Raw genomic sequence first — 22,528 nt, 5'->3', positions numbered from 1 at the left:
TTGTTGATGACGGTGAATCCCCAAGAAAGTGTGCATTGGGATTTTTGGGGCGAAGAATAAATTGTGTGTCTGATGTCGATGGTATATTATTAGTAGCTGGAGTGCTACCGAGCCCAGTATTTGTCTCTTTTGCCATTTGGTCACATTTTTTAACTGTAATAAAAAACGTTTTCTCCTCTATCCTAAAAACTACTTACATACGAAATAGTGAAACAGAACAGGAAAAGCAACGAATTTCCTTCTCTATACAATCACCAGCGCCATCTCATGATATTATTTCAAGTAAATTGCTATTTGAAAACAGGTCTTTACTAAAGTATAGATCGTCATTCGCCTTGATCGTGCACAATCCGTATTTCTTGTTATTTTACATGGGAAGGCGTTCGTACATGTTCGCAAGCCAGTGTTGGCAGTTCGTTCAAAATGTCCCCAGGTGAAATAACTCGAATTTTATTACGGTCGGTACCACTGAATTGAACCTATCGAATGGCTGGACCTGAGTTCAAATTTTAGTGATTTAAGCAGGAAAGTTAAAAACATCACGAAACCACACTGTTTTCTTAATCTAGAGGCGTAAAAGTTGAATTAAATCGGTCGCTCTTAATATCGTAACGAAGACCGACAACCGCAATGTTCGTCGGATGACGGTCAGCTGTGAACTTTCCGTCACAATTACGAGACGTTTTCGAGCAATTGCAAGCATTTGTCAATGTTTTAGAACGCTTTCGAACCCAAACAATTTTTTTCAACTAGACTAGTGTTTGTAAAAGTTTGTAAAGCGTTATTTTTGGTGAATGGGGATTATAGTGCTTGTGCTCGTGCACTTAAAGAGCTAAAAAGGGTTTATACATTATTTTTATTTGGGCTATTTGTTGCGTTACACATAAAAAATGGAGTGGGATCATGACCTCTGTTTAAAATTGATCGAATTGTATAAATCTAAGCCAGAATTATGGAATTCGAGACATAGCTTGTATCGCGTGAGATCGAAAAAGCGGGAAGCTTGGGACGAAATTGCCAATCAGTTGGGTACCTCAACAGATATTCTGAAACTGAAACTTAATTCTCTATTAGCATCATATAGGCGAGAGAGGTCCAAAGAAATTAAAGGCATGGGAAAAGGTACGTAATTAATTTAAAGCTATAGAACAGTTTAAGACATTTGTTTTTTTATTTGAATCTTAAAAATTGGAGCAAAAATGCATAATTATTCTTTGTCAAATTGATTCTAAAGCCCACGTCCCATGCATCCGTTTATACGATGATACGACGATACGAGTGTTTCTATTGGTTAGAGATCTGCCAGTCAACAAGCAAAATGGTTTTTTGCCGTTAATTTTTTAACGTGCGATCACATTGATGAAAGTTATCTGAATAGTCCGATCGCAGGTTTTTCTAAATTTAAAAATTTGCTACATGCCGTTTATTTTACACATTGTAAGACCTGGAGTTATTTTATTTTACGTTAATATTGCGTACTTTTAATTTTATTATTTTTTATTTGTTTTTTATTAATGCAACTTCTTAATAAAACATTTTAAATCATTCATGCAAAATCATGTATATAAATAAATTACAGACCTCCCGGACGGAGGCAAGAACCAATGGTTTGCATATGAAGCATTTCAATTTCTGTCCACTAAAAATGGAAGCCGAAGGCCTTCAAGTACTAATGTTGATAAGAAATTGAAATGTGTAGAAGTAAAGGTTGAGGTAAGCAAATAATTTATATGTTCATTGTAATTCCAGCAATTAAAATAATATAAAAAGTACATATTTCTGAGCAAAAGACGCATGTAGAAGTAAACATTTTGAGGAAAAGTATTTCTTTAGGCACATGCACTGATCGATCAATCGATGGAATTTATGGCAAAATTGTCGATGTAACGATTATTGAAAAATTATTACCAGAACTAATATGACTAATCGATACATTTTCTTAAGAATCTAATATATTAATATCAATCTAAAATCTATATTCAGTTGTTTTTTAATGTTTGCTACTTGAGCTGGTTGTAAAAGTCAGGGTATATTTAAGCTGCTCAAAAAACTTAGTTACATGGCCAAATTTGCCCTAACTTTGGAGCTGTAAAATTGTGAATGCTTCGATGAGGGATTTGGTTTCCGTTTGAAGCGTTATTGAACACCATTTGTTTAGTGTTGCTAAATGTTTTGATAAAAATTTAGCACGACATATAAATTTCGTTATTTACACTGACTTAGATTTWAACTTTTAAAGTGAACAATATAAATGTGTAAGCTGAGTAAGTTGAAGAACAATCTGTATAATTGAGCCGGGAATAYATGTAACAGTTGACACAGGGRCGGATCCAGCTTTAAATTCAGGGGGGGTTATGTAGAAAAAATACAGTCTTCTGTTGTCTATGAAATTAGAAAAATTATCGTCGTTTTATGCAAGGGTGGCGTAAGATTATTGCAAAATTTCATGTTTTCTGTCCCGTTTTGCATGTATCTCGGAAGCAAAATCAGCAAGAACGCTCATTTGTACGTCATTCTAGAGAGAAATAAATAGCCTTTTAAGAAAGTGAACCATCGATAAGGAAATGTTGGCAGTTTTCTCAAAAAATGCTTGAATTCAAGAAGTTTTAGATTTGGGTGGTTTTTTTTGAGTTGCAAAATCCACTTGAATTTAACGCTGCTTTTTTCGAAGTTTCTCAAGAACCATTCGAGCGACAGAATTCGTTTTGGCATCGTTGGATAGAGAATTGAAAAGCTGATTCACTCGTAGCAACATGAGTGAGGAAATTCGAGTAGTTTTGAGCCAGAAAGTGAAATTTGAATATCAGACACTTAGGTGCAAGATTATGCCAAAATTTCATGTTTTCCGTCCCGTTTTTCTCAATTCTCGGAGGCAAAATGAGCAAGAACGCTCATTTGTACATCATTCTAGAGAGAAATAAATGGTCTTTTTAGCAAGTGAACCATTTATAAGGAAATGTTGGTAGTTTTCTCAAAAAATGGTTGAATTCAAGAAGTTTTAGATTTGCGTGGTTTTTTTCAGTTGCAAAATCCACTTGAACATGACGCTGCTTTTGTCGAAGTTTTTCAAGAACCATTTGAGCCAGAGAATTCGTCCACCAAACCAGACAAACATATCCGAGCTTCATTTCTTTTTAAATAAAACTTAAAGCTCGTTCACACGGTAACGTTAATGTCGTTACATCTAAATTCGCGACAGTAGCCAGTGTCACGGTGTCGTATATCAAACCATTTTGATGTGAGACTGGTGGCTAAAATTATAACTACAAATTAACTAGTAATTTGACACTTGTTTTCTTGACATTTCCGTCACATTGGTGTTTACATCTGATTGTGATTTGTTTTGTTTTGTTGTAATAAAATGTTCCAACCTTTTAACGCAATAGAAACAGATCGAAAAGTGTGTAAGTATTGTTTTATGTTATAAATGTCATGAACTCCACTAAATAAACAAGTCTGACAAGTCCTAACTGTCACTCGACAACGAGTAATTTGACGTTTCGCAGCGCCACCATCGGTAGTTGTAGTCGCAAATTGTAGACGACATAAGATGTTACTACATTAATGTCACCGTGAGCAGGAGCTTTTACTGCATGTTTATCCGTTTATAACTTTATACGCGAAAATTTAAAAAGTGTAATGTCATTTTAGGAGCCCCATTTGGAGCGAACGTATTTCGATGAAATAGATGAAGAAATGGGACAGGAAAGCGATATTGGAATGCCTGACAAAGGAGATGTTTCATGGGAAATATTGGAACCTGATCTGTCAAATATGAAAGACTTTACTAATACAGCGCTTAGTTCTAAAAGACTAGCAGGAATTAAACGGAAGTATGACAATGAAGGGTTGGAAGATGATCATCGTATTGCGCACTCATTCAGTAGCATAGAGCAACGCAACAGCTGTGATGTATATGGTGAACACATTGCCTTAAAACTGCGCTCTTACAGTAAAACGACTCAATCTGCTGTTCAACACCTCTTTGGAAATATTTTATTCAAGGCTGACATGGGAGTGTACGACAGAGAATTGCAAAACTATAGTTCTGGTTCGGGCTGTTTTTCCGGAAAAACACGCACACCTTCTCCGACTAGTTAGAACTGAGCTGTTAAGCTAAAGTAAAAAGCTGCATTCAAAAACATTCAGGTTGTCAAGCTGAGGAATGTACACGATGGGACAAAAGTAAAGAAGCAAAGCTCGTTTTCACTAATGTTGATTCAAACAAAAATTAAGGATTAGAATTTTTGATCTAGTTTAATGACTTACACTAAAGTTATTATGTAAAAAATATTTTGCGGGTGCTCTAAATAGTATTTATCACACCAATTTCATTTATCAAAGCTTGTTTATTTGGAAATATTTGCTTTCGAATGCGACGTTCTAATTCTCCCAAATGATGTAGATCTTGAGATTGCGCAGAACACTCCTAAACACGAAATACTTTTTTTTCCAAACAGAACAATTCGGTAAGTTTGGATGAATGTTCATATTTTGTAAATTCTAATACTTAACGACACTACCGATTAGCAGATTGTTGCTAATTGACAGCTCACCTAAAGTTCTTGATGGCAGATAGTTTTTATACTCTTTATGTATGTAGGTACTTTCCGAATCGACACCAGTGACTCCTTAAGAGGAACAACGATAATTTTCAATCATTCTGCTTATACTCCTATGTATCCAAGCTATTTCTCCTTGTATTTAAATATGGTTTTCCCCAATTTGATAAGTAATATAGGCAAAGTCTAGTAATTCTCATTTTCTCATTCCTAGACACTTGCATTTTGCATTTAATATGTACTTGTCCTGTAAAATTTGCATATGTTTGTTTAAAATGTTTGCACTAACATAAGACAGTGACATTAGATACGAACCTTAATACTGAAAATGAGGAAGTTATTGTTAGGAATGTTTTTGATAGTTTTGTGACAGGTGCATTGGGAACTTGAAACATAGACTAATGTCGACAGTGACATTGTTAGATTTCCGTCAGTTAAATGGTCATTTTTTCCGTCAAGTTGCGCTTATATTTGTTGATTTACACATAAAGCTGAAGACCTAATGTTAATGACAAAAATGTCATATGCAGGTGTCAGATTTTTGTTGCCAGATTTATTAGGCAAATAGTTTGATTAGTTAATTATGTGCAATTTTCTCCACGCAAATCCACCAGCAATAAACAGCAAAACTTGATCTTCCGAAATTGTAAAATTAGAAATGCTTATTGGAAAAGGCACCAAAGCAGGTATTTTTCAGAAACATGACACACTTTGTCAATATTCCATTTGTGGTTAGCGATTAATTTGTACTCTTCAAAGCTTAAGATATATAACGTGAGCACACATCATCCAGTATATCCTACTGGTGTAGGTGACTAAATAGGTAAAATTTTGGACATCAGAAAGGTGTTGCTATATTCATAAGAAACGATTAAGTTTGATATCCATTAAAGTTTCAATTATTACAAAACTGTGAATGTGCGAACCCCCTTTCAATTTACTTTTTCGGTTCGCCTGATTAACGCATAAAGAAGCGGATACCTACGTTATGTTAATGAGAAAATATGTCGTTTGTATGTGCGAACCAAACACGTTGTAAAATTTGTGATTTAGTTTATTGAAAATAGAGCAATTTCATAAGAAAAACTGTTTTTTAGTACTTACTATACTCCCCTAAAATTGCCAGGCAACACTTCTAGAGAAATCACTCCAATTGACCCTAAGCTGTTTATTATCACAATGCCAATATGACATGATAACGTATATGAATAGATTTTTCGTGATCGAAATCCAATTCCCTGCAAATCAGTGAATAAGTTGATTTATTTAAGAGCCTTTGACACGAGTCACTCTACAGCGCTTCTCAGTGGCGGTCAAAGCCCACTGAAAAGTACTGATTATGAGACTGATACAATTTCATCCGTAAATAGTGTCGTTTATACACTATAAAGGCATCAGGTTATGGCAAGTTGTTATTATTTTTAACTGTTGCTTGAGTGGTCGGTTAAAAAATTAGCCGCTTCTAATCAACAAAGATTATTTAATGCAATTAGAGATCAATGTCTATATACAGCGTGCGCAACGTTTAGAGGGTTTGCATAAAAATTGTGGTGCTATCTTTTTTTAGTAGACTTCTTTTTACCTACAAACTCTAAAAATAGTTTAGGTACAGAAAAATTTAAAGATAGGTATATTTTTCTTTCAAAGTGAATGAATGCTTTAAAAGTGAAAAGTGTTTAAAAACGCTTTAATTTTTGGAACATTTGTGTTCACCGGGTTAACAATGTTAATCGGTGGGTTGCTGATTTGGACGGTTGTAGTTTTTCGCAGCTGCAATGCATTTGTGCTGATTTAGTTTGGTAGTAAAATAATCCATGTTAGATTTGCTATTGGCGGCATTAGATTTTGGCATTAAATCCCATTTATTCACGCGGTATATATATATCCGATATGGTCTAGTGGCTAGGATACCTGGCTTTCACCCAGGAGGCTCGGGTTCGATTCCCGGTATCGGAATAACTTTTTGTGCTTAAAACGAATAAAATAACTTAATAATAAAGAATAGTAACTTTTTGAATTAGGCTATTTTGATTATTGAGCGCGGTTCCTTTTTGTGCCAGGTAGCTTGTAGCGGTTACCCTCATAAATCTTATAAATTTACGAGAAATCAGTGATGTTGATATGTTCTTATTGATTCAGTTGTTTCAATATGTAAAAATTCAATTAAAGCAAAATAAACTGGTAAATTTGAAGGTTTCATTGTCAAATGTGGCAAAACCGCGCAAATATGCTGTGCTCTCTAAGAGCGCGCCAACGTTGAGGCACACTGTATAATTATGCCTGTATAATAAATACTACGCAACGGGACTGGAAAGAATAAAGCAAAACTCACTTAGCGAGACCGACATAAAAAGCGAAAGAAAAACAGCAGGTTGCAAAATCCACTTGAACATGACGCTGCTTTTTTCGAAGATTCTCATGAACCATTCGAGCCACAGAATTCGTTTTGGCATCGTTGGATAGAGAATTGAAAACTCGATTCAGTCGTAACAACGTGAGTGTGGAAATTCGAGTAGTTTTGACCCAGAAAGTGAAATTTGAATATCAGACACTTAGGTGCAAGATTATGCCAAAATTTCATGGTTTCCGTCCCGTTTTTCGAGCGCACATGACGTCACTGGTTAGCACTTTGGTAAAGTGAAAAGCTGATCCCATTTAAAATGCATGTAACCTAGACAGATTTTTATTGAATTTAAAACGAATTAAATAGTTCAAAAATGGAAAGTTATATGAGGATATGGTTTGCAGTGTTGTATAGCTCAATGCTTTCAAAATCACGTTTAGGACCTTATTCGGGCTTACTGCGAAGAAAAATACCCTAAAAAAGTATTTACAAAATATCTGATTTTCAGCGTTTTAGCTTGCTATGTTGCCAGAGTGTCATTCGTAAAATCGGGTAGAGCCAAACGAAACAATTAATTCATTGTATCATTCAATGAATTCATTGAATCATGGGGTGAATGCGTTTGGGCGTGTTTGGGAATCTTGTAGACAAACAACTGAGCATTTTGCGCTTAGTAGTTGGAAAGTTTACTGTAGAACGTGTGCAAGCTATGGGAGAATGCTTGTTGTCGTGCGGATACGCGTGTGCCCTCAGCATTTCAAAAATGATGATTATGAGAGGAATTTGCAATTCGAACTTTTGGGGTACTTGCCAAAAGCAAACGCTATACTTTATTGCACATCTGGCAACTATGCTAGCCTAAAAAATAAATAAATTTTTGTTCCTTTTCATTTTCAAGTTTAAAACCTGCTGCAAAGTATTTTGTAATTATAAAGAAGATTTATTAAAAAATAATTAAATGTGACAAATACTAAATAAGCTATATTTAATCACATTAAGCAGACTGGAAAAAATCACGACACGCAGTTATTTCCACTGACGTCACGCAAATCGACGCAAGATCCTACCTTGTACTCATTGTATCATGGGTGCATGGATTCGAAAAATCATCCTACGTCCCACTCCCATACATACAAAACTTCATGAGAATAAAATATATCGTTTCACTAAAACCCATGCCATTTGACAACGCCGTGGGGAATCAAAAGGCAGGTATATTTGCCTTTTAGCGTTGAAATATCGAAATCGATCGTAGAACAAGGCTTATATGTTATATAAATCGATGTTGTACTGATCATAGATAAAGACAAGCAGTAGTAGGTACTGATACTGGGACCAGCATCGTAGGCGATCCCTGTTATTTCAAAACACATGTTACTTTAAATGTCGATATCAGAGATCGACTGTCCATATCGGTATCTGTACCAAAATATCTGTGACAAATTATTTCGTGCCATCCCTACTTCAAATTGGTAATGTTAAAGAGAAGACACAAGAATAACTAACCTTAACAGCGAAGAGAACCTAACTTTTACACGCGTGTTTGTTTATAAACTGTGAATATTCTAACAAAATGCAACAATAATGCCTTTAAAAAATAAAGTTAAATCAAGTTCGGTTCGAAACGTTTCTAGGAAACAACTGAGAAAAGATAAACGGAAAGAGAAAAAAGTGAAGCGTAATGATTACTTCAGCAAATTCAAGAAATCTGTTTCTTCTGGGGAACTAGACTCTGCAGAAGAACTATCAGATAAAGGTGGCAAGTCTACGCGTAAAAAACAGGCAGCAAGCGAACGAAAACCACCTAAAGTTCTTGATGGCAATAAGGTAAGCAGTAAACATGTAGTTTTCGTGTACTTCCGAAGTTTTCGTTTTTTGTTGTGTTCCTTAAAGAACACTTTATATTAAGCAGTTTCAACGAGAAAACATCGTGGATCTCAATAATTTAAGTAAAGTTGATGTAATTATTTGAGTTTTTTCAAATATTTATAATAATTAATTTAATTTTATAACTACCGTTACCACGTTAAACATTACTACGTTGACATTACTAGCCAAGATACAATGAATACAAGCATAGAACAAGGCTTATTAAGGTGAATTCGAATACAAAACTTCATATATTTTTTAGACTTTTACCATAGAGGAAATTTATAGAAAGGAAAAGCGGGAGCAACAAAAAATGGAGAAAGGTATGTCCAAGCAAAGAAAGCAACAATTGCTCCAAGCCAATGCAGCAGAAGATCATACGATTCGGAAGCTAGAGAAGCAATTGAAACTGAACAAGAAGAAGACCAAAGCAATACCAAAATCATTTTCCGAAGATGGTCTAGATTGTAAGAATGATTAATTTATAACCAACGCTATGGTAAAATGCATTTTTGGGCTTTCACAGATTTATTAGAAGTTTGTGATTCGGATTATCTCAAAAAAGCTGCATCTGCTGCCCCAGATGGAAATGATAATTTTGAAGAGGATTTTGCTCTTATAACGGGAAAGAATTTAACAAGCCAAAAATCTCTCACTGATGATGGTTCAGCTGATGAGTCGGAATTTGAAGACTTTTTAAATCAAGACGACGATGAATCGGAAAGCAACGAGGATCAAGGTAATTTTTATACGTTAAGCAAACGCATTTTTCGAGCACTAGTTAAACCAGGGCATTAATTATGATTCACTAAAGTGTAAAACTTTAAAAACTTTATTTTTTTTTAGATATGGAAGAGGATGATGATAGTTTTGATGACAGTAGTAGTTTGGAAACCGATGGACATATTGCTAATAACAAATCTAAAGTAATGATGAAGAAGCAACCGAAAGATAGTGAGTCTGATGTAGAATCCGACTTTATTTCTGAAATCGATGACAACTCTGATGCGGGGGAGGCCGCAAACATAACTACACAAAACAAAGCCAAAAGGAAACTTGAAAGATTGGGTGATGAAAAAAAACATAATAAAAAACCAAAATTGGGTTTTCCCGTTGAAACACCAAGGGACAAGAGTGGAGAATTGTCTGATTCGGACATTGATAGTGATTCAGAGAATCTGATAACTTCTAAAGCGAGGGAAGATGTATGGGAAGATATTTACGGGAGATTAAGGTCCAGCGATGGATCAGTACTTGAGGTAACCATGAATACTATACACAACCTGGCCTTTTTAACCCTTAATTAATTTCTAGAATAAATCGAATAAATATATTCCGCCAGCAATTCGGGCTAAAATGGAAGCCAGTGGATCAGATGATAAAAAGCATAAAGAAAAAATCGATAGGCTTAAAAAACAACTCAAAGGTGTGTTACTAGATATTCTATTCCAACAACCACATATAGGACCATGATCAATCTATATAAACTCTATTGCTTGAAATTAATTAAAATATTGTGAAATTTTCAGGTCTATTAAACAGATTAGCTGAAAGCAACATGAACAGTATAGCAAGTCAAATTGAGACATTGTACATGAGTAATAGTCGAAATGACATGAGTGAAACTCTCACGTCATTAATTATTACTTCGTTAATTGACACAGTTTCTACCCCAGAAAGACTGCTAATTGAACATATTTTGCTGATTGCAATATTGCATGCTAATGTTGGTACTGAAGTGGGTGAGTATAAAGTTTATACGTTTCTCACAAGATTAGAGGATGAGTAAGCATAACGATAAATTATAGATCACCTCTGGGTTATGCATTACTTCATTTGCTTCATTACATGACTCATCACTGAACGGTTAAACTTCACATCAGTTTTTGTAGTTTACACGAGTAAAAAAGTCGATAGAAGGGTAGAGATGTACTTTCTCTTCAACTATTACTTGACACCGAGTTTCTTCAAATGTTTAAGATCCAGGACAATCTGCCCAAAACCTTTGTTTGTTTGATTCTTCGCTTTTTATCACATGTTACGGAAGTCGTAGTCAACGTACGAAATAAACCTAATTTGATATGAAATTCAGAAGTTAAAAATAAATTAAAGGTGTTGAAATTTAATATAAACAACTGCAAATTCATACAATTTTCTAACATACGAAATTGTAATATTATTTATAGAATCAGACTCACAATGTATGATTTGAAAATTATTGTGTCTTAACGATAAATATTTAACAAATAACTAGAGCATTTAACATGAAAAATTATTCTAACAAATTGTGCTAAATAAAGAATAAAAACATAAAATATTCACTGAACGTACCCTTCCAGTGACTTATATCTATATCAAATAGTTGAAATTATATATTAAGTATTGTATTTAGATTCGGTAATTCAATATTTATTAACATGTTTCTTCAATAATGTTTCAGGTGCTCATTTTCTTCAGAATGTAGCTCAAAAATTTGATTTTCATTTAAACTCTTCTGATGATGTACAGAACAAGTCATTAGACAATACTGTGAATGTCTTGGCGCAACTTTACAACTTTAAGGTATTTGACGCCAAACTACTGTATGAAATTTTACATAAATTGGCTGAGAACTTCGAAGAAAAGAATGTGGAATGCATTCTCCACATTTTGCGTAGTGTAGGATTTGGACTTAGAAAAGACGATCCGTTGGCTTTGAAAACCCTAATATTGGAATTGCAAAAGCAAGCTGCTAGCGCTAGTAAAGGAAAAGTGAGCAAGTAAGTTCCAATGAGTGTGGGTACATTATAATTTCAGTAAAACATGAACCTTTGGCGCACGCAAATAACTCGATAACTAATTCAAAATAGGTTTAGTTTTCTATCCAACCATAGCAAAACAATAGTAAATTGATCTCGAATCACTTTCACATTTCACACACATCACATTTTTTACTTCTGCAGAAAAATGTGTAAAGTTGCTTGGATTTATTAAAACAAAAAAAATTCTTTTAATTTCAGTTCAAGGGTGAAATTTTTATTGGATATTTTGCTGGCGATAAAAAATAATAATGTTACCAAGATTCCCAACTATGACGTTGCGGACTCGGAACACATGAAAAAACTGATGAAAGGATTTATTCGCAAAGGAAATTATATTAGTCCTCTCAACATATCACTGGAAGATTTACTAAACGGTAAGTAAAAGTAGTTTGCAGCTGTTTTTAACAGAATGATCAAATGGATCGGAATACTTACTTAACGGTTACTTTCTAGCTGAACAAAGAGGTAAATGGTGGGTGGTAGGTTCAGCATGGACTGGCAAAACTGAAACGATAAACAAAAAAGAAGAGTCGCTCAAAACTGACGGGTTTTCAAGTAAATTACTAAAAATGGCAAAGCAACAAAGAATGAATACCGACACCAGAAGAGACGTATTTTGTATTATTATGTCGGCAGAAGATTATTTGGATGCTTTCGAAAAACTTTTAAGACTGGGGCTTAAAAACCAACAAGAACGAGAAATCGTTCATGTTATTATCCATTGCTGTTTGCAGGAAAAAACGTTTAATGCATTTTATGCAGTTTTGGCACAAAAGTTTTGCGAGTATGATAGACGATTTCAGGTAAGATGACTTACGCAATCGTTTTTTTAATATAAACTTTGATATCAGTGAAACTAAAATGTGTTCGTCATATTGTGGGTTTTCATATTTTTCTCAGGGAGTTAGAAAGCTCCAACTGCAGTTTAAATATTGTGAGCAAATGAGCTCGCAGTAGCCAGCACATGTTAAGTATGTTTTTTTGGATCCAACTCGTGTTTTTATTTCAAATTTTGCAATTTCTTAATTTGACTTCTTTGCATGCTCATTTGGCATTTTTGTGAAATATTATTGCTACTTTATCGGGACAACTTTCTGATTTTTTTTGTGACGAGTTATCAGTCAATCAGAAGCTGAAGCTCAATACTAAACTTTAAATCTAAAAAATTTCGGACATTCTCATTCAAAGATCTGTCAGAACTGTTTTAACTTCTTTTCTAACGTTTTGAAGCCTTTTCTATTTAAGAGATAACGAAATATTCTCGAACGCTTTTGGATGTTTTCTACGTTTCTCAAGTAAAATTTACATATTTGTAATAAAAATATGGTTATTGGAGACTTGATAATGATTAGAAAATACTATTCTGTTTGTTGTGAAAGTAGGTCGCTTGAGGCCCTTTGCAAACGATTTTCAACAATGGTTGAAGCAAACCTTGTGTAGCACGAAGAAACGGAAACTGAGAATTCCCTAAAATATGGATATGTTTTTGCGTTGAGCTCTTATGGGGCTATTTAAGCTCTAGGTATTTAAGGCAGTTAATTTTTCTAAGTAACTTTTTAGATGACTATAAAATGCGCAGTATGGGATAAACTGAATGCCCTAAGCAGTCATTCTGGGCTACAATTATCTAACTTAGCAAAGTTTCTCATCCATTTGTTTATTCAAAAGGGACTGCCTATATCAACATTGAAGGTAGGTATTCGTGTCTGTAAAATGTAATCATGAATATAAGAATATTGTTTCGTGTTTTTCAGAATATCGAATTTAGTGACTTGGACAAAGTTTCCTTAAGACTAATACGACAAATTTTATTAGGTATTTTAATGCACTCCGATGTGGAAGCTGTGCAAGGCGTTTTTACGAATGTAGCCATGTCAGATAAGCTGAAAATGTTTAGAAAAAGCATGCGCTTATTCATTCATCATTTTCTACTGCGAAATTTGAAAGAAGGTGCTGTTCCAGAGCAAGAAAAGCACCTGTTAGAAACTAGAGCTAAGATGGTAGAGAAAATTCTAACTGTTAAAGAATCGAAATCTAGTTGGTAGTAAGTATTTGACAAGTTTGAAGAATAATTGTTAAACTCCGGGAAAATAAAAATTGTTTCTTAGCAACTGTATTATTTTTAATAATTTAGTTTTCTATCAAGTTTTTCCACCTTCTATGCTATTTGTGGTCGAAAGAGGGGCATATGAATGCCTATCTAAAAACGACTCAAACTTATTCCAGGTTACTTACTCATTTGTTCATTGTTTTCAGCCAACTGGTAGCAAAATTGATTCAAATTATTTTGACAAGAATCATTTCCAAATATTTACTTAATTTTTTTGGTGACATTTTATTTAAAAATAATTTATCCTCAAAGTTTTCAAACCAATTCCATATACAAGTTTTTACTTGGTGTTCTTTTAATTTTCCGACTTGTCAGTCTTGCGGTCAATAAATAAATGCTTTTTTAAAAAAGTAAAAGGAGCAGAAAAAAATCCAAAAAGTATGTTTCCGCCCGGGATCGAACCGGGGACCTTCCGCGTGTTAGGCGGATGTGATAACCACTACACCACGGAAACCACATAAGTCTCTCTTAATCGCGATCTAAGGGATGTAATTATGTTAAAGCATTAACTTTCAAATCACGTTTTTAACGATAATTTGCATGAAAAGCCGATTTCTGTATTATAATGTAATAAACACATCTTACTTTTTTTTTTTAATTTCTTTTTCATATAAAGCTTTGATAGCTATACCTAATGGATCGCTGGGAGAATAACACAATTATTTTGCTTAAAATACAGAATGCCTTATTCTAAAATATTGAATAATTTTGGTAAAATTCAACTGTAAAACTTAGCAAAATAAGTTACACACCGTGCAGGGTTACACTCTTTAACACCAGCTCTTATTAGCAGCCGTATACTGGAAAATTCTTACATAATCTTATGCTTGTGTTTTTGAAGTTGTTGTAAAGAAAAAAACGTATTTGGTTCATTAATATTTTGTCGCGCGTACTCCTGAAATGGCAAGCAAGGTAGCTTAGATATTTTCCATTCATCATGGACATCCATAACATCTGCAGCAACATTTCAAGTATTATAAGTACCTCAAAAATAAGTTATTCGTAAAAAAACACATGGGTGCCATCGCATTTATTGTTAAAAAGATATCAAACTATGTAATTTACATTGCTGAAAAATTGCATAATTTTGTTTAAAAAAGCTGTAGCTCTTTTCAGAGCTATATTTTCAAAATTAAGGTATTTTACGGCAACGAAAACAACAGAATTTTTAAAATTTACTTTACTTCTCTGTGTTTAAATTACGTTTTAACACGATTTATTAAATTATAAGCTTATACTTAGAATTATTTACAGAAATTTTCTCTCAGTACTTTAAATAATCTTTTGGCTTTTCTTGGTCCCAAACCAGGACAACTTGAAAGCTGAGATTCTGATGCTCTAATAATACCTTCCAGCGTTTTAAATCGGGTTAACAAATTCATGGCATCCGTTTTGTTGATTGGCTTTATGGCAGTGAGAGTCTGAATTACCTGAAAATTTTAAATTTACTTCCATTATTTAGAAAATATGCCAATAAATACAATTATAACGCTATTACAATAGACATACTTTTAGGTACGGAGATGCTTCAGTTTTACCCATAACATTATCAGGAGGTTTATTTTCAAATATTTTATAAGTTTCAACTATTTTACCAGCTTCTTCAGGACTCCAGGCTAATATCAAAGTCATGTTAGCCAAAATACAAATTCTTGTTAAATTCTTCAAAGCGTAGTGAGGATCCTTAACATCTACCTAGAAAATGATATAAAGTTTACATATTTCAATGTTTCTTTATTTTTATACATCTTTGTATACAACCTAGATGCACTCGTATTGATCTTAATATTTCTTAATATAGAATAATATCTTAATATAAAATGGAATAAACGTCAAGGAATTGTAGTCAAGCAATGTCAGTAGAGCAATGCCAAACTTATTCACGTTTGAAGAAAATTTATTTTCCGCACGCTCAAAGCAAACACCCTAAAAACCCTATGATTCTTCTAACGTAACTCACCTGCACCAATAAAATTCGCAACCGGTACGAATCTTTTAGTAACTTCAATCGGTCATGTATGTAATCTGGATTTAGATTATGGTATCGTAGAGATAGAAATAACGCACATATTTGTGACCCCATTTGGTAGTCTGGCACAATATCATCGTACTCCCAGGCAACCCGAAGAATCGATTTAAGAATGGGGTTTCCTCGCTGTTTCGGATTAACTAAGAGCGACTTCGTACTAGTTGCCAATACAGTTGATGCTGGTTTTGATGGCTCTTTGCTACTACACTGATTAGGATCTAAAATTTATGTTTTCAAAATTTGGTTATTTAAACTACTGTTAAGCTTTTACCATCCTCTGTAAAATCTTTGTCGATTTCTGCTGCAATATCTTTTAATTCGGACGCACTAAAGTTCATAATTTTAGGTTATCTAGTTAATAACCACAGAACATACCCCCTCGGGGGGATATTTTGTGGTTAATAACAGACAAATATGAGACAAATAATATTTTCGCTTTGTCTCTGTTCAAAACAGTTCGAGAATGAAACAGTAGATCACTGAAACCGTGCCGACGTTGCCAAATTCTTGCTATTTATGTTTGAAATAGCTATGTATTGTGGGTTGCAAGATGCAGGCGCACACCGAGAGCCCTATTATGAAAAATATAAATTGTTGCTATAGGGTCAAACGGTTTAAAATTCACCATAGGTTCAACGTTCGTCAGATTTCGGACGAATAGTTTAATCATATTTCGCATATGTGGCATTGTCTGAAAAAGTGACTGAATATTCAGTTTGGTACGGGCAGTGAACAAAATACTTCGTCAGTCCTTTGTACAAAGCCGGTATATACAAGATGATTTGGTACCAATAAGGCAAGTGCTCTAGATTATCCGTTACCTTCTGAAAGATTACAGTTCTCAATTCGGAGTGGATCGTTATCGTCTGTTCAAGTGAGTGCTTTGAGAATCCATCGGTAGAAAATGGAGAATGGGGTGCCAGCTTGCAGAAAGCTGGCAAACATGATTTCTATTCTATAAAATCTTTTAGCTTGAACTGAGTTTAGTTTCTCGAGAAGCAACTGAAATTGATGGCATTTTTTATTTCCCTTTTATTTCTTCTGTTCATTTCAAACATTTAAACTTTTGACTAAGTTTCTGTAATACTAACATTTTTTTTTCTTTCCAGATGGCACGATGCACCTTTCGGCAACTTTTGCATTATTTTACCCGCTAATCGATATGCCATTTGTACAATGTTGTCTTCATCAGAAGTTACAGGTTTTGGTAACATCGGTTCAGCTTTGAGTCTGGTACCGTTAATTAACGAAATTGTTTTGTATTCGCAGACACTTCTTTGTTTTGTAATTGTAATTTGTAAATTAGGATCCATTTGATCACATTTTCCGCGAAGAATAAATAGGTTCATTAAAAAGTTTAAATAATTCTCCATTTGGTTAATAATTGAATTGACAACTAGTTTGAAGAATCGCAAATTCTTCAACTCTTATATGACATTTCATGGTTATTTTAACAAATACCTACGTCGAAATAATCCAATTTTTTCAAAAATGTTGATTTTGACGGTGTCGCATCGGTTTTGTGCTGATGCGGACAGTGCCATTTAACATTTTCATGTTAGGGTGATTGGGTTCAAAGAGAGGCAACTATTTAAAATGTTGTTTTGAATTCTATGATTCTATTCTATGAACTCTTTATAGTTAAATAAACGTTTTTTTTCAAAGCTGTAAATTTCGGAAATAATGAATTACTCACGGTGGCTCTGTTGGAATGAGGGCCCTGTAAATTGCTGCTTTTAATTCATCTGATCCTACTGAATTGTATGTTTATATTTATGTGGTAGGCCGCATATGACTAGTCATACGAAATGATTAGGAGTGAATCCAGGAATAGTGATGGAACGAATTGACTTAAATAATTCTTTAGGTATACACATATATTTACAACTATTTTTAATTGGAATTGACTTCGGTAGTAGTAATAAATCTTGTATAATACCTTAAGATAGCAAAGCACATAAACATAGGAATACAAGAAAATAATATAACAGTATTGTGCTCGGCATGATTACAAATAATACCGAAAAATAACGGAGCTGTTAATCCGGCAAGCCCACTAGCAGCATTATTAAGTTTAGCAAGCGACTGATTTTTGCGTTGGGAGAACAATTCTTTAAATATGTTAAGTAGTAAAGTTCTCAAAATAATAATTGGTATTAGCAAAAACATAAAGAGTTTATAATAAGGGGCATAGCAGGCTGCTACAATTAAGAAGCCAATTGATATGAAAGATAATTCGTTTATCGAAACTAAGGAAAACTTATTAATATTTTTTATGGCCACAGGGACCAGATAAGTAGCAGAAAACACCATAATGTTAATATAAGCCAAAGTGTATCCAATGGTTACGTTGCTTGAATTAAAATTATGTTTTAAAATTTGTGTAAATTTGGACAAAAATGTTATGATACTACTAGCAAAGAGATATTTTAACAAAAGTAAATCCCAGTTTTTACTTAGCGTGCACGTTTTTAAGTTTTGGAGACTATCGGTAACGATGTTAATAGCATTTTGAATGACAGATTGATCTACGTGATCATTATTTTTATCATTCTCATTTCTCTTTACGCTCATAAGTAATCTTATATTTACAAAATCACATAATGCTGCTAGTATCCCTATATATAAAAAACCACTGTCAAACAAGTATCCACTAATTATTGGCCCTATTATATATCCTGAACTACTTAAAAAGCTATGATAGTTGTGTAGCACCTGCCTTGAATCATCATTTTCAACTTTATTGAGCAGAAGGTCCAGGCATAGGCTTTCGGACCGGTTTGTCATGCTGAATAATATTCTCACCAAAATTGTAAACCAAAAGCTTTCTGTTGATACAATCATGAGATTTGTTACAAAAGCTATATTGAGTATGAAAAACAGGGTAAATCTTTTGCCATGCAGATGGGTCAATAAGCTCTAAAAAAATTAGTAGTTACATGCTTTTATTGAATTTCTTATATATTTACCATGACGTCTGGAGATAGCAGTTCTCCAATAAGATTGCCTACAGCCAAGATACCAACGGTTATATGAGACCCACCCAACTGTAGTACGTAGGTAGAAATAAATCCATATATCAAGCCATAACTAACCGAATCCTTAAAGAAAATATGTACTATATTTAACAATATTGCGACAAAAGGTAAAATTAACTTACTAAAGCTGCTATCAATAGAAGGTGTCGAATTTCTACTTCATTGTTCATTTTAGCGACTTTTATACGAGTAGCTGATTCAAACACTAACTACAATGTTCTTTAAACCAATAAAATCGTTAAGAAAACCATCAAGGATTCATTCGTGGTTTGTGCATCACTGAGTTTTAGACCTTGCCTATAGTTTCTTACATTTATTCAATTTTACAACTTGAAATGTATTGCAAACAAGAAATTCCAAATTACCGTTCAAACTGGGATGACATGTTTGAAGATCACTTCATGATCAGCTTGTGTTCCTATAATAGGTGACTTTAAAAAAGTAAGTAATTAACATACAAGTATTCTCATAACTAATAGTAATCGCCATCGGGAAGACAAAGATGGTAAGGTTCAACTTCAATACTCCTGAGTCATGAAGATGGTGACGAGGGAATTATAAATAAATCGTTGAAGAACGTACAAAGACGAGGGCATAACAGGACATAATTAAATAATTAACCATCCGTCTAATACCGAAATGGTACAATCTGATTCACAGATAATAGAGCAAACTTTTGACATATGCAATTTTTGGATCAGTTTTTACAGTTTTAGATTAACCATATATTATTATCTGTAAAACCAAAAATGAAGCGCAAGATTATGCCAAACATTTTAGGTGTTTCGTCCCGTGTTTGCTCGTTTCGCGGGAGCAAAATGAGGCAGACCGCTTATTTTTATATTATTCTAGAGATAACTAAATGGCCTTTATAGAAAGTGAACCGTTGATAGGGAATGTTGGCAGTTTTCTCAAAAAAGTCTTTTAGAGTTGCATGTTTTGCTTTGAGTTGCAGTCACTTTGAGACTCAAACATGACGTTGCTTTTTTAGAAATTTCTCAAGCCCCACTTGAGTCACAGAATTCGTTTTGACATCGTTGTATAGAGAATTGAAAATTCGAATGGGTCATAACAGGTCGTATTTACATTATTGTATCCGTAGACACTAAGTAGAAAATAACTGGGACTTTACTTACACCGAAATAAAATGGGTCAGCAAAACACAGTTTATTGAATGCGATTTAGCGGTGAAGGATAATTCACACAACGTTCAAAGCTGATTCCTTTAACTTGATGCTGAAAGGCCAAGGCTTCTATGAACACAACAACATATTTAATACTGGTTTTACACTAAAAACTTTTTCACAATTTATGGGCCACTCTATTGAAAGTTACCTTTCTGTCCCTCATCGACTCTACACTTAGAGATTATCTTCACAATAAATTGGTGCAAGTTCTGTAAAACCAACATAAGGTGGTACCATATTTTTTTGTAAAGTTCAAATTATTCTTTACTTTTATCCGAATTTTCCATAACAAGCAATAAGGAAAAAACCGAGCCATTTTTATCAGCTATTTGAAACACTCTGTTATCGTTTTGCTTGAAACCAAAATATAGCCAATCTAATAAATGCATAAATTATTAATGATATACCTTATGGCAGCACGTTCAACTTTATTTCGAATCAGGAGATCAGAACTTAATTCTAATGCATGATAATGTTCGAGCACATATTCGATTCTTCGATTTATTGTCCAATAAGTGGGCTAATTATTCAAGGTAATTTTCTTGGTTTTATTTACTCTTGGATATTGTTCTCACAATAAAGTAAAATCCACATTAATTTCAATATTTTAATTCTACTGCTTTGTGTCGATTTAGTTGTGTAGATCATGGCACATGAGCCAAGCGCCAAACTCTTTGCTTATGCCACCAAAGAAGCGACTGACTTTCATTATTAATTAGCTAAACTTATTGCATACAACATAGATTTTCAACATCTAAATCACAATAAAAAGAAAAAACAACAGAAGCCTTATTTCCTTGCCACTTTACTTTGAGAATCGCCGCTAAAATCGTCACTGCACAGTTAGCAAACAATAAATTCCCAGAAACTTTACACAATCCGCAATATTTTCCAGCAAACTAAGTCCGCAATAAATCGTACGATTTATTGATCACAGCCCGATGACTATACTATACAATTGGCCCAAATTAGTAGCCAGTAAATCGGAGGAAAGTGCGATGTAATACCGGCATTAGAACTTTTAACCAATTATTGCTAAATTTCCTTTAATAGTTAATTAGTAGTCTATCTACGAGGTCGTTAATTACAGTTAATATAATAAACCAACAACTACTCCAATATTTTTTTGGTTTCGTTTAGTTTCGATATGGTCATTTGGATTCCATTGCTGTACAGTTTTCAGAAAGTTTTATACTTTGATTACACTAATTCGGTTTAATACAAACAAATTTAATATTTGCGAAATCATTAACGATTACTTTGTGTAAAGTATGCCAACTCTATGCGGAAATATACAGAATTTTTGTGAAAATATGCGTTGTTAAACGACATATTAAGCGGCTAAAAATTTGGCTCCAAGTACCTATCTAGTAGGTTTGGTTTTGGGTCACTCAGCAATTTCTCTAATGTAGCAACAAAAAATTGTGTTTAACTATTAATAGTTTATAGGAATAATTTTCACTCCAAACTTTTCTAAAGAAATACAGAACAGGTCTTCAGATAACTTTACATTTGGTCTTGCATCTACAAAATTTTACATTTCTTGGTAATGGACGGCTAGTAGAAATACAGGGTTAGAAGAAAATCAGAATAGAAGTCAAATAAAATGAAGAAGTTAACAGAACTTATCAGCGGTAGGAACACTAACGTTGGTTACCCTTTACAAGGAAATCTGTGCCTTTTATTAAAGTTGAAATAAATTGTTACTCAGTCATCTCCAGCGATAATTTATAACAAAACATTTCCATGAACAAACAATCTTAACGAAAAATAGATAAGAAACAGGTGCCGACACTGCCGACACACTGGACGAAATTCAATGAAACTATCTAGGTAGTAGGTAGATATATATAATGTGAATAAATCTATACTCCCATAATACTACTCAACTTCTTTGACACAAGATATTAACAGTTGAAGATCGAATTTCAACTTTGTTGAAGCACTATTTTGAAATTGTTCCATGTTTAATTGGTAGCATATTGGAATACTTAGGCATTTAAAAAGAAAAATTACCATCTTTGCCTCAAATTACGAAAAAAAATTCCAGGCACAGAGGAATAAGTATTAGACATTACCGAATCCGGGCCTCCCAGGGGCACTCAGAGCACAATAAATGACACTTTCCCAAGCACCAAATAGATACCGAGGAAGGGCTACGTTCCTACCACGTTTGTACGATACACACAGCACAAGGAGATAACTGAATACGAGAAGCTGCTTGATAAGAGTGGATAATAAGGAGATTACACAGGTACTAGCTTGTTTGGAGTTAACCATTCAAATGTTTGGTGTTGTATGGTTTATTTTTAAACACCAATATTCGAGGTTATGAGAACAGGTTGACATTTCGTCAACAAATCTTGTTGAATTTACCGTTTATCCTTGTCTATCTTATTGTCAGTCTGTATAATTCCATAGTTACCGGAGTTTTAAATAATTACGACGCTACAGGTATTTGCGCAATGTTAATTAGGCAGATTACCTTGAAAACATTGCTGCCGTATTTCTGATATAATTTTTTGCAAATTTCTCAGTTTTTAATAACAATTAATTTCTTTTACTATTTTTTCTGTACTCCTATAACA

At 33.8% G+C, this 22,528-nt stretch overlaps 4 protein-coding genes and 2 non-coding genes across 7 annotated transcripts; 3 read left to right on the top strand and 3 right to left on the bottom strand.

The window, feature by feature from the left end:
• Positions 1-779: 779 nt before the first annotated feature.
• Positions 780-5,648, top strand: LOC109544666 (the record flags this gene model as incomplete). Its single annotated transcript, XM_019914978.2, is given in 3 exon segments — positions 780-1,122; positions 1,580-1,713; positions 3,652-5,648. Coding segments are annotated over 3 exon segments (816 nt in total). The 3' UTR covers positions 4,102-5,648.
• A 798-nt stretch (positions 5,649-6,446) lies between these two features.
• Trnae-uuc lies at positions 6,447-6,518 on the top strand. Its single transcript has one exon. It is a non-coding gene; the product is annotated as a tRNA-Glu (tRNA).
• Positions 6,519-8,387: 1,869 nt separating this feature from the next.
• LOC109544636 (nucleolar MIF4G domain-containing protein 1) lies at positions 8,388-13,687 on the top strand. 2 transcript variants are annotated; one of them, XM_019914942.2, is made up of 11 exons: positions 8,388-8,733; positions 9,038-9,242; positions 9,302-9,514; positions 9,622-10,034; positions 10,090-10,201; positions 10,305-10,517; positions 11,216-11,534; positions 11,775-11,950; positions 12,030-12,379; positions 13,137-13,268; positions 13,331-13,687. In XM_019914942.2, exons 1-11 carry the CDS (start codon positions 8,491-8,493, stop codon positions 13,619-13,621), a joined length of 2,667 nt encoding a protein of 888 aa, XP_019770501.2. In that variant the 5' UTR covers positions 8,388-8,490; the 3' UTR covers positions 13,622-13,687. The 2 variants fall into 2 exon arrangements, with proteins under 2 accessions (XP_019770501.2, XP_019770502.2); XM_019914943.2 differs by lacking the exons at positions 13,137-13,268; positions 13,331-13,687 and adding an exon at positions 12,959-13,130.
• Positions 13,688-14,067: 380 nt separating this feature from the next.
• Positions 14,068-14,140, bottom strand: Trnav-aac. Its single transcript has one exon. It is a non-coding gene; the product is annotated as a tRNA-Val (tRNA).
• A 711-nt stretch (positions 14,141-14,851) lies between these two features.
• Positions 14,852-16,112, bottom strand: LOC109544693 (DNA excision repair protein ERCC-1). The gene is made up of 4 exons (XM_019915017.2): positions 15,987-16,112; positions 15,647-15,933; positions 15,196-15,381; positions 14,852-15,116 (listed from the first exon to the last, which is right to left on the bottom strand). The coding sequence occupies exons 1-4, from the start codon at positions 16,051-16,053 to the stop codon at positions 14,931-14,933; spliced, it is 726 nt and encodes a 241-aa protein (XP_019770576.1). The 5' UTR covers positions 16,054-16,112; the 3' UTR covers positions 14,852-14,930.
• A 1,465-nt stretch (positions 16,113-17,577) lies between these two features.
• On the bottom strand, positions 17,578-19,765 carry LOC109544435 (major facilitator superfamily domain-containing protein 9). Its single transcript, XM_019914598.2, has 3 exons — positions 18,876-19,765; positions 18,685-18,816; positions 17,578-18,634 (listed from the first exon to the last, which is right to left on the bottom strand). The coding sequence occupies exons 1-3, from the start codon at positions 18,921-18,923 to the stop codon at positions 17,609-17,611; spliced, it is 1,206 nt and encodes a 401-aa protein (XP_019770157.2). The 5' UTR covers positions 18,924-19,765; the 3' UTR covers positions 17,578-17,608.
• Between the last annotated feature and the right edge of the window lie 2,763 nt (positions 19,766-22,528).

Source organism: Dendroctonus ponderosae, unplaced genomic scaffold (genome assembly GCF_020466585.1).
Source record: "Dendroctonus ponderosae isolate FM_Combo_2020 unplaced genomic scaffold, Dpon_F_20191213v2 Dpon_F_20191213_2, whole genome shotgun sequence".
Classification (NCBI taxonomy): Eukaryota; Metazoa; Arthropoda; class Insecta; order Coleoptera; family Curculionidae; genus Dendroctonus; species Dendroctonus ponderosae.
Note: the sequence above shows the minus strand (reverse complement) of the source record. Positions and strands in the feature narration are given on the sequence as shown.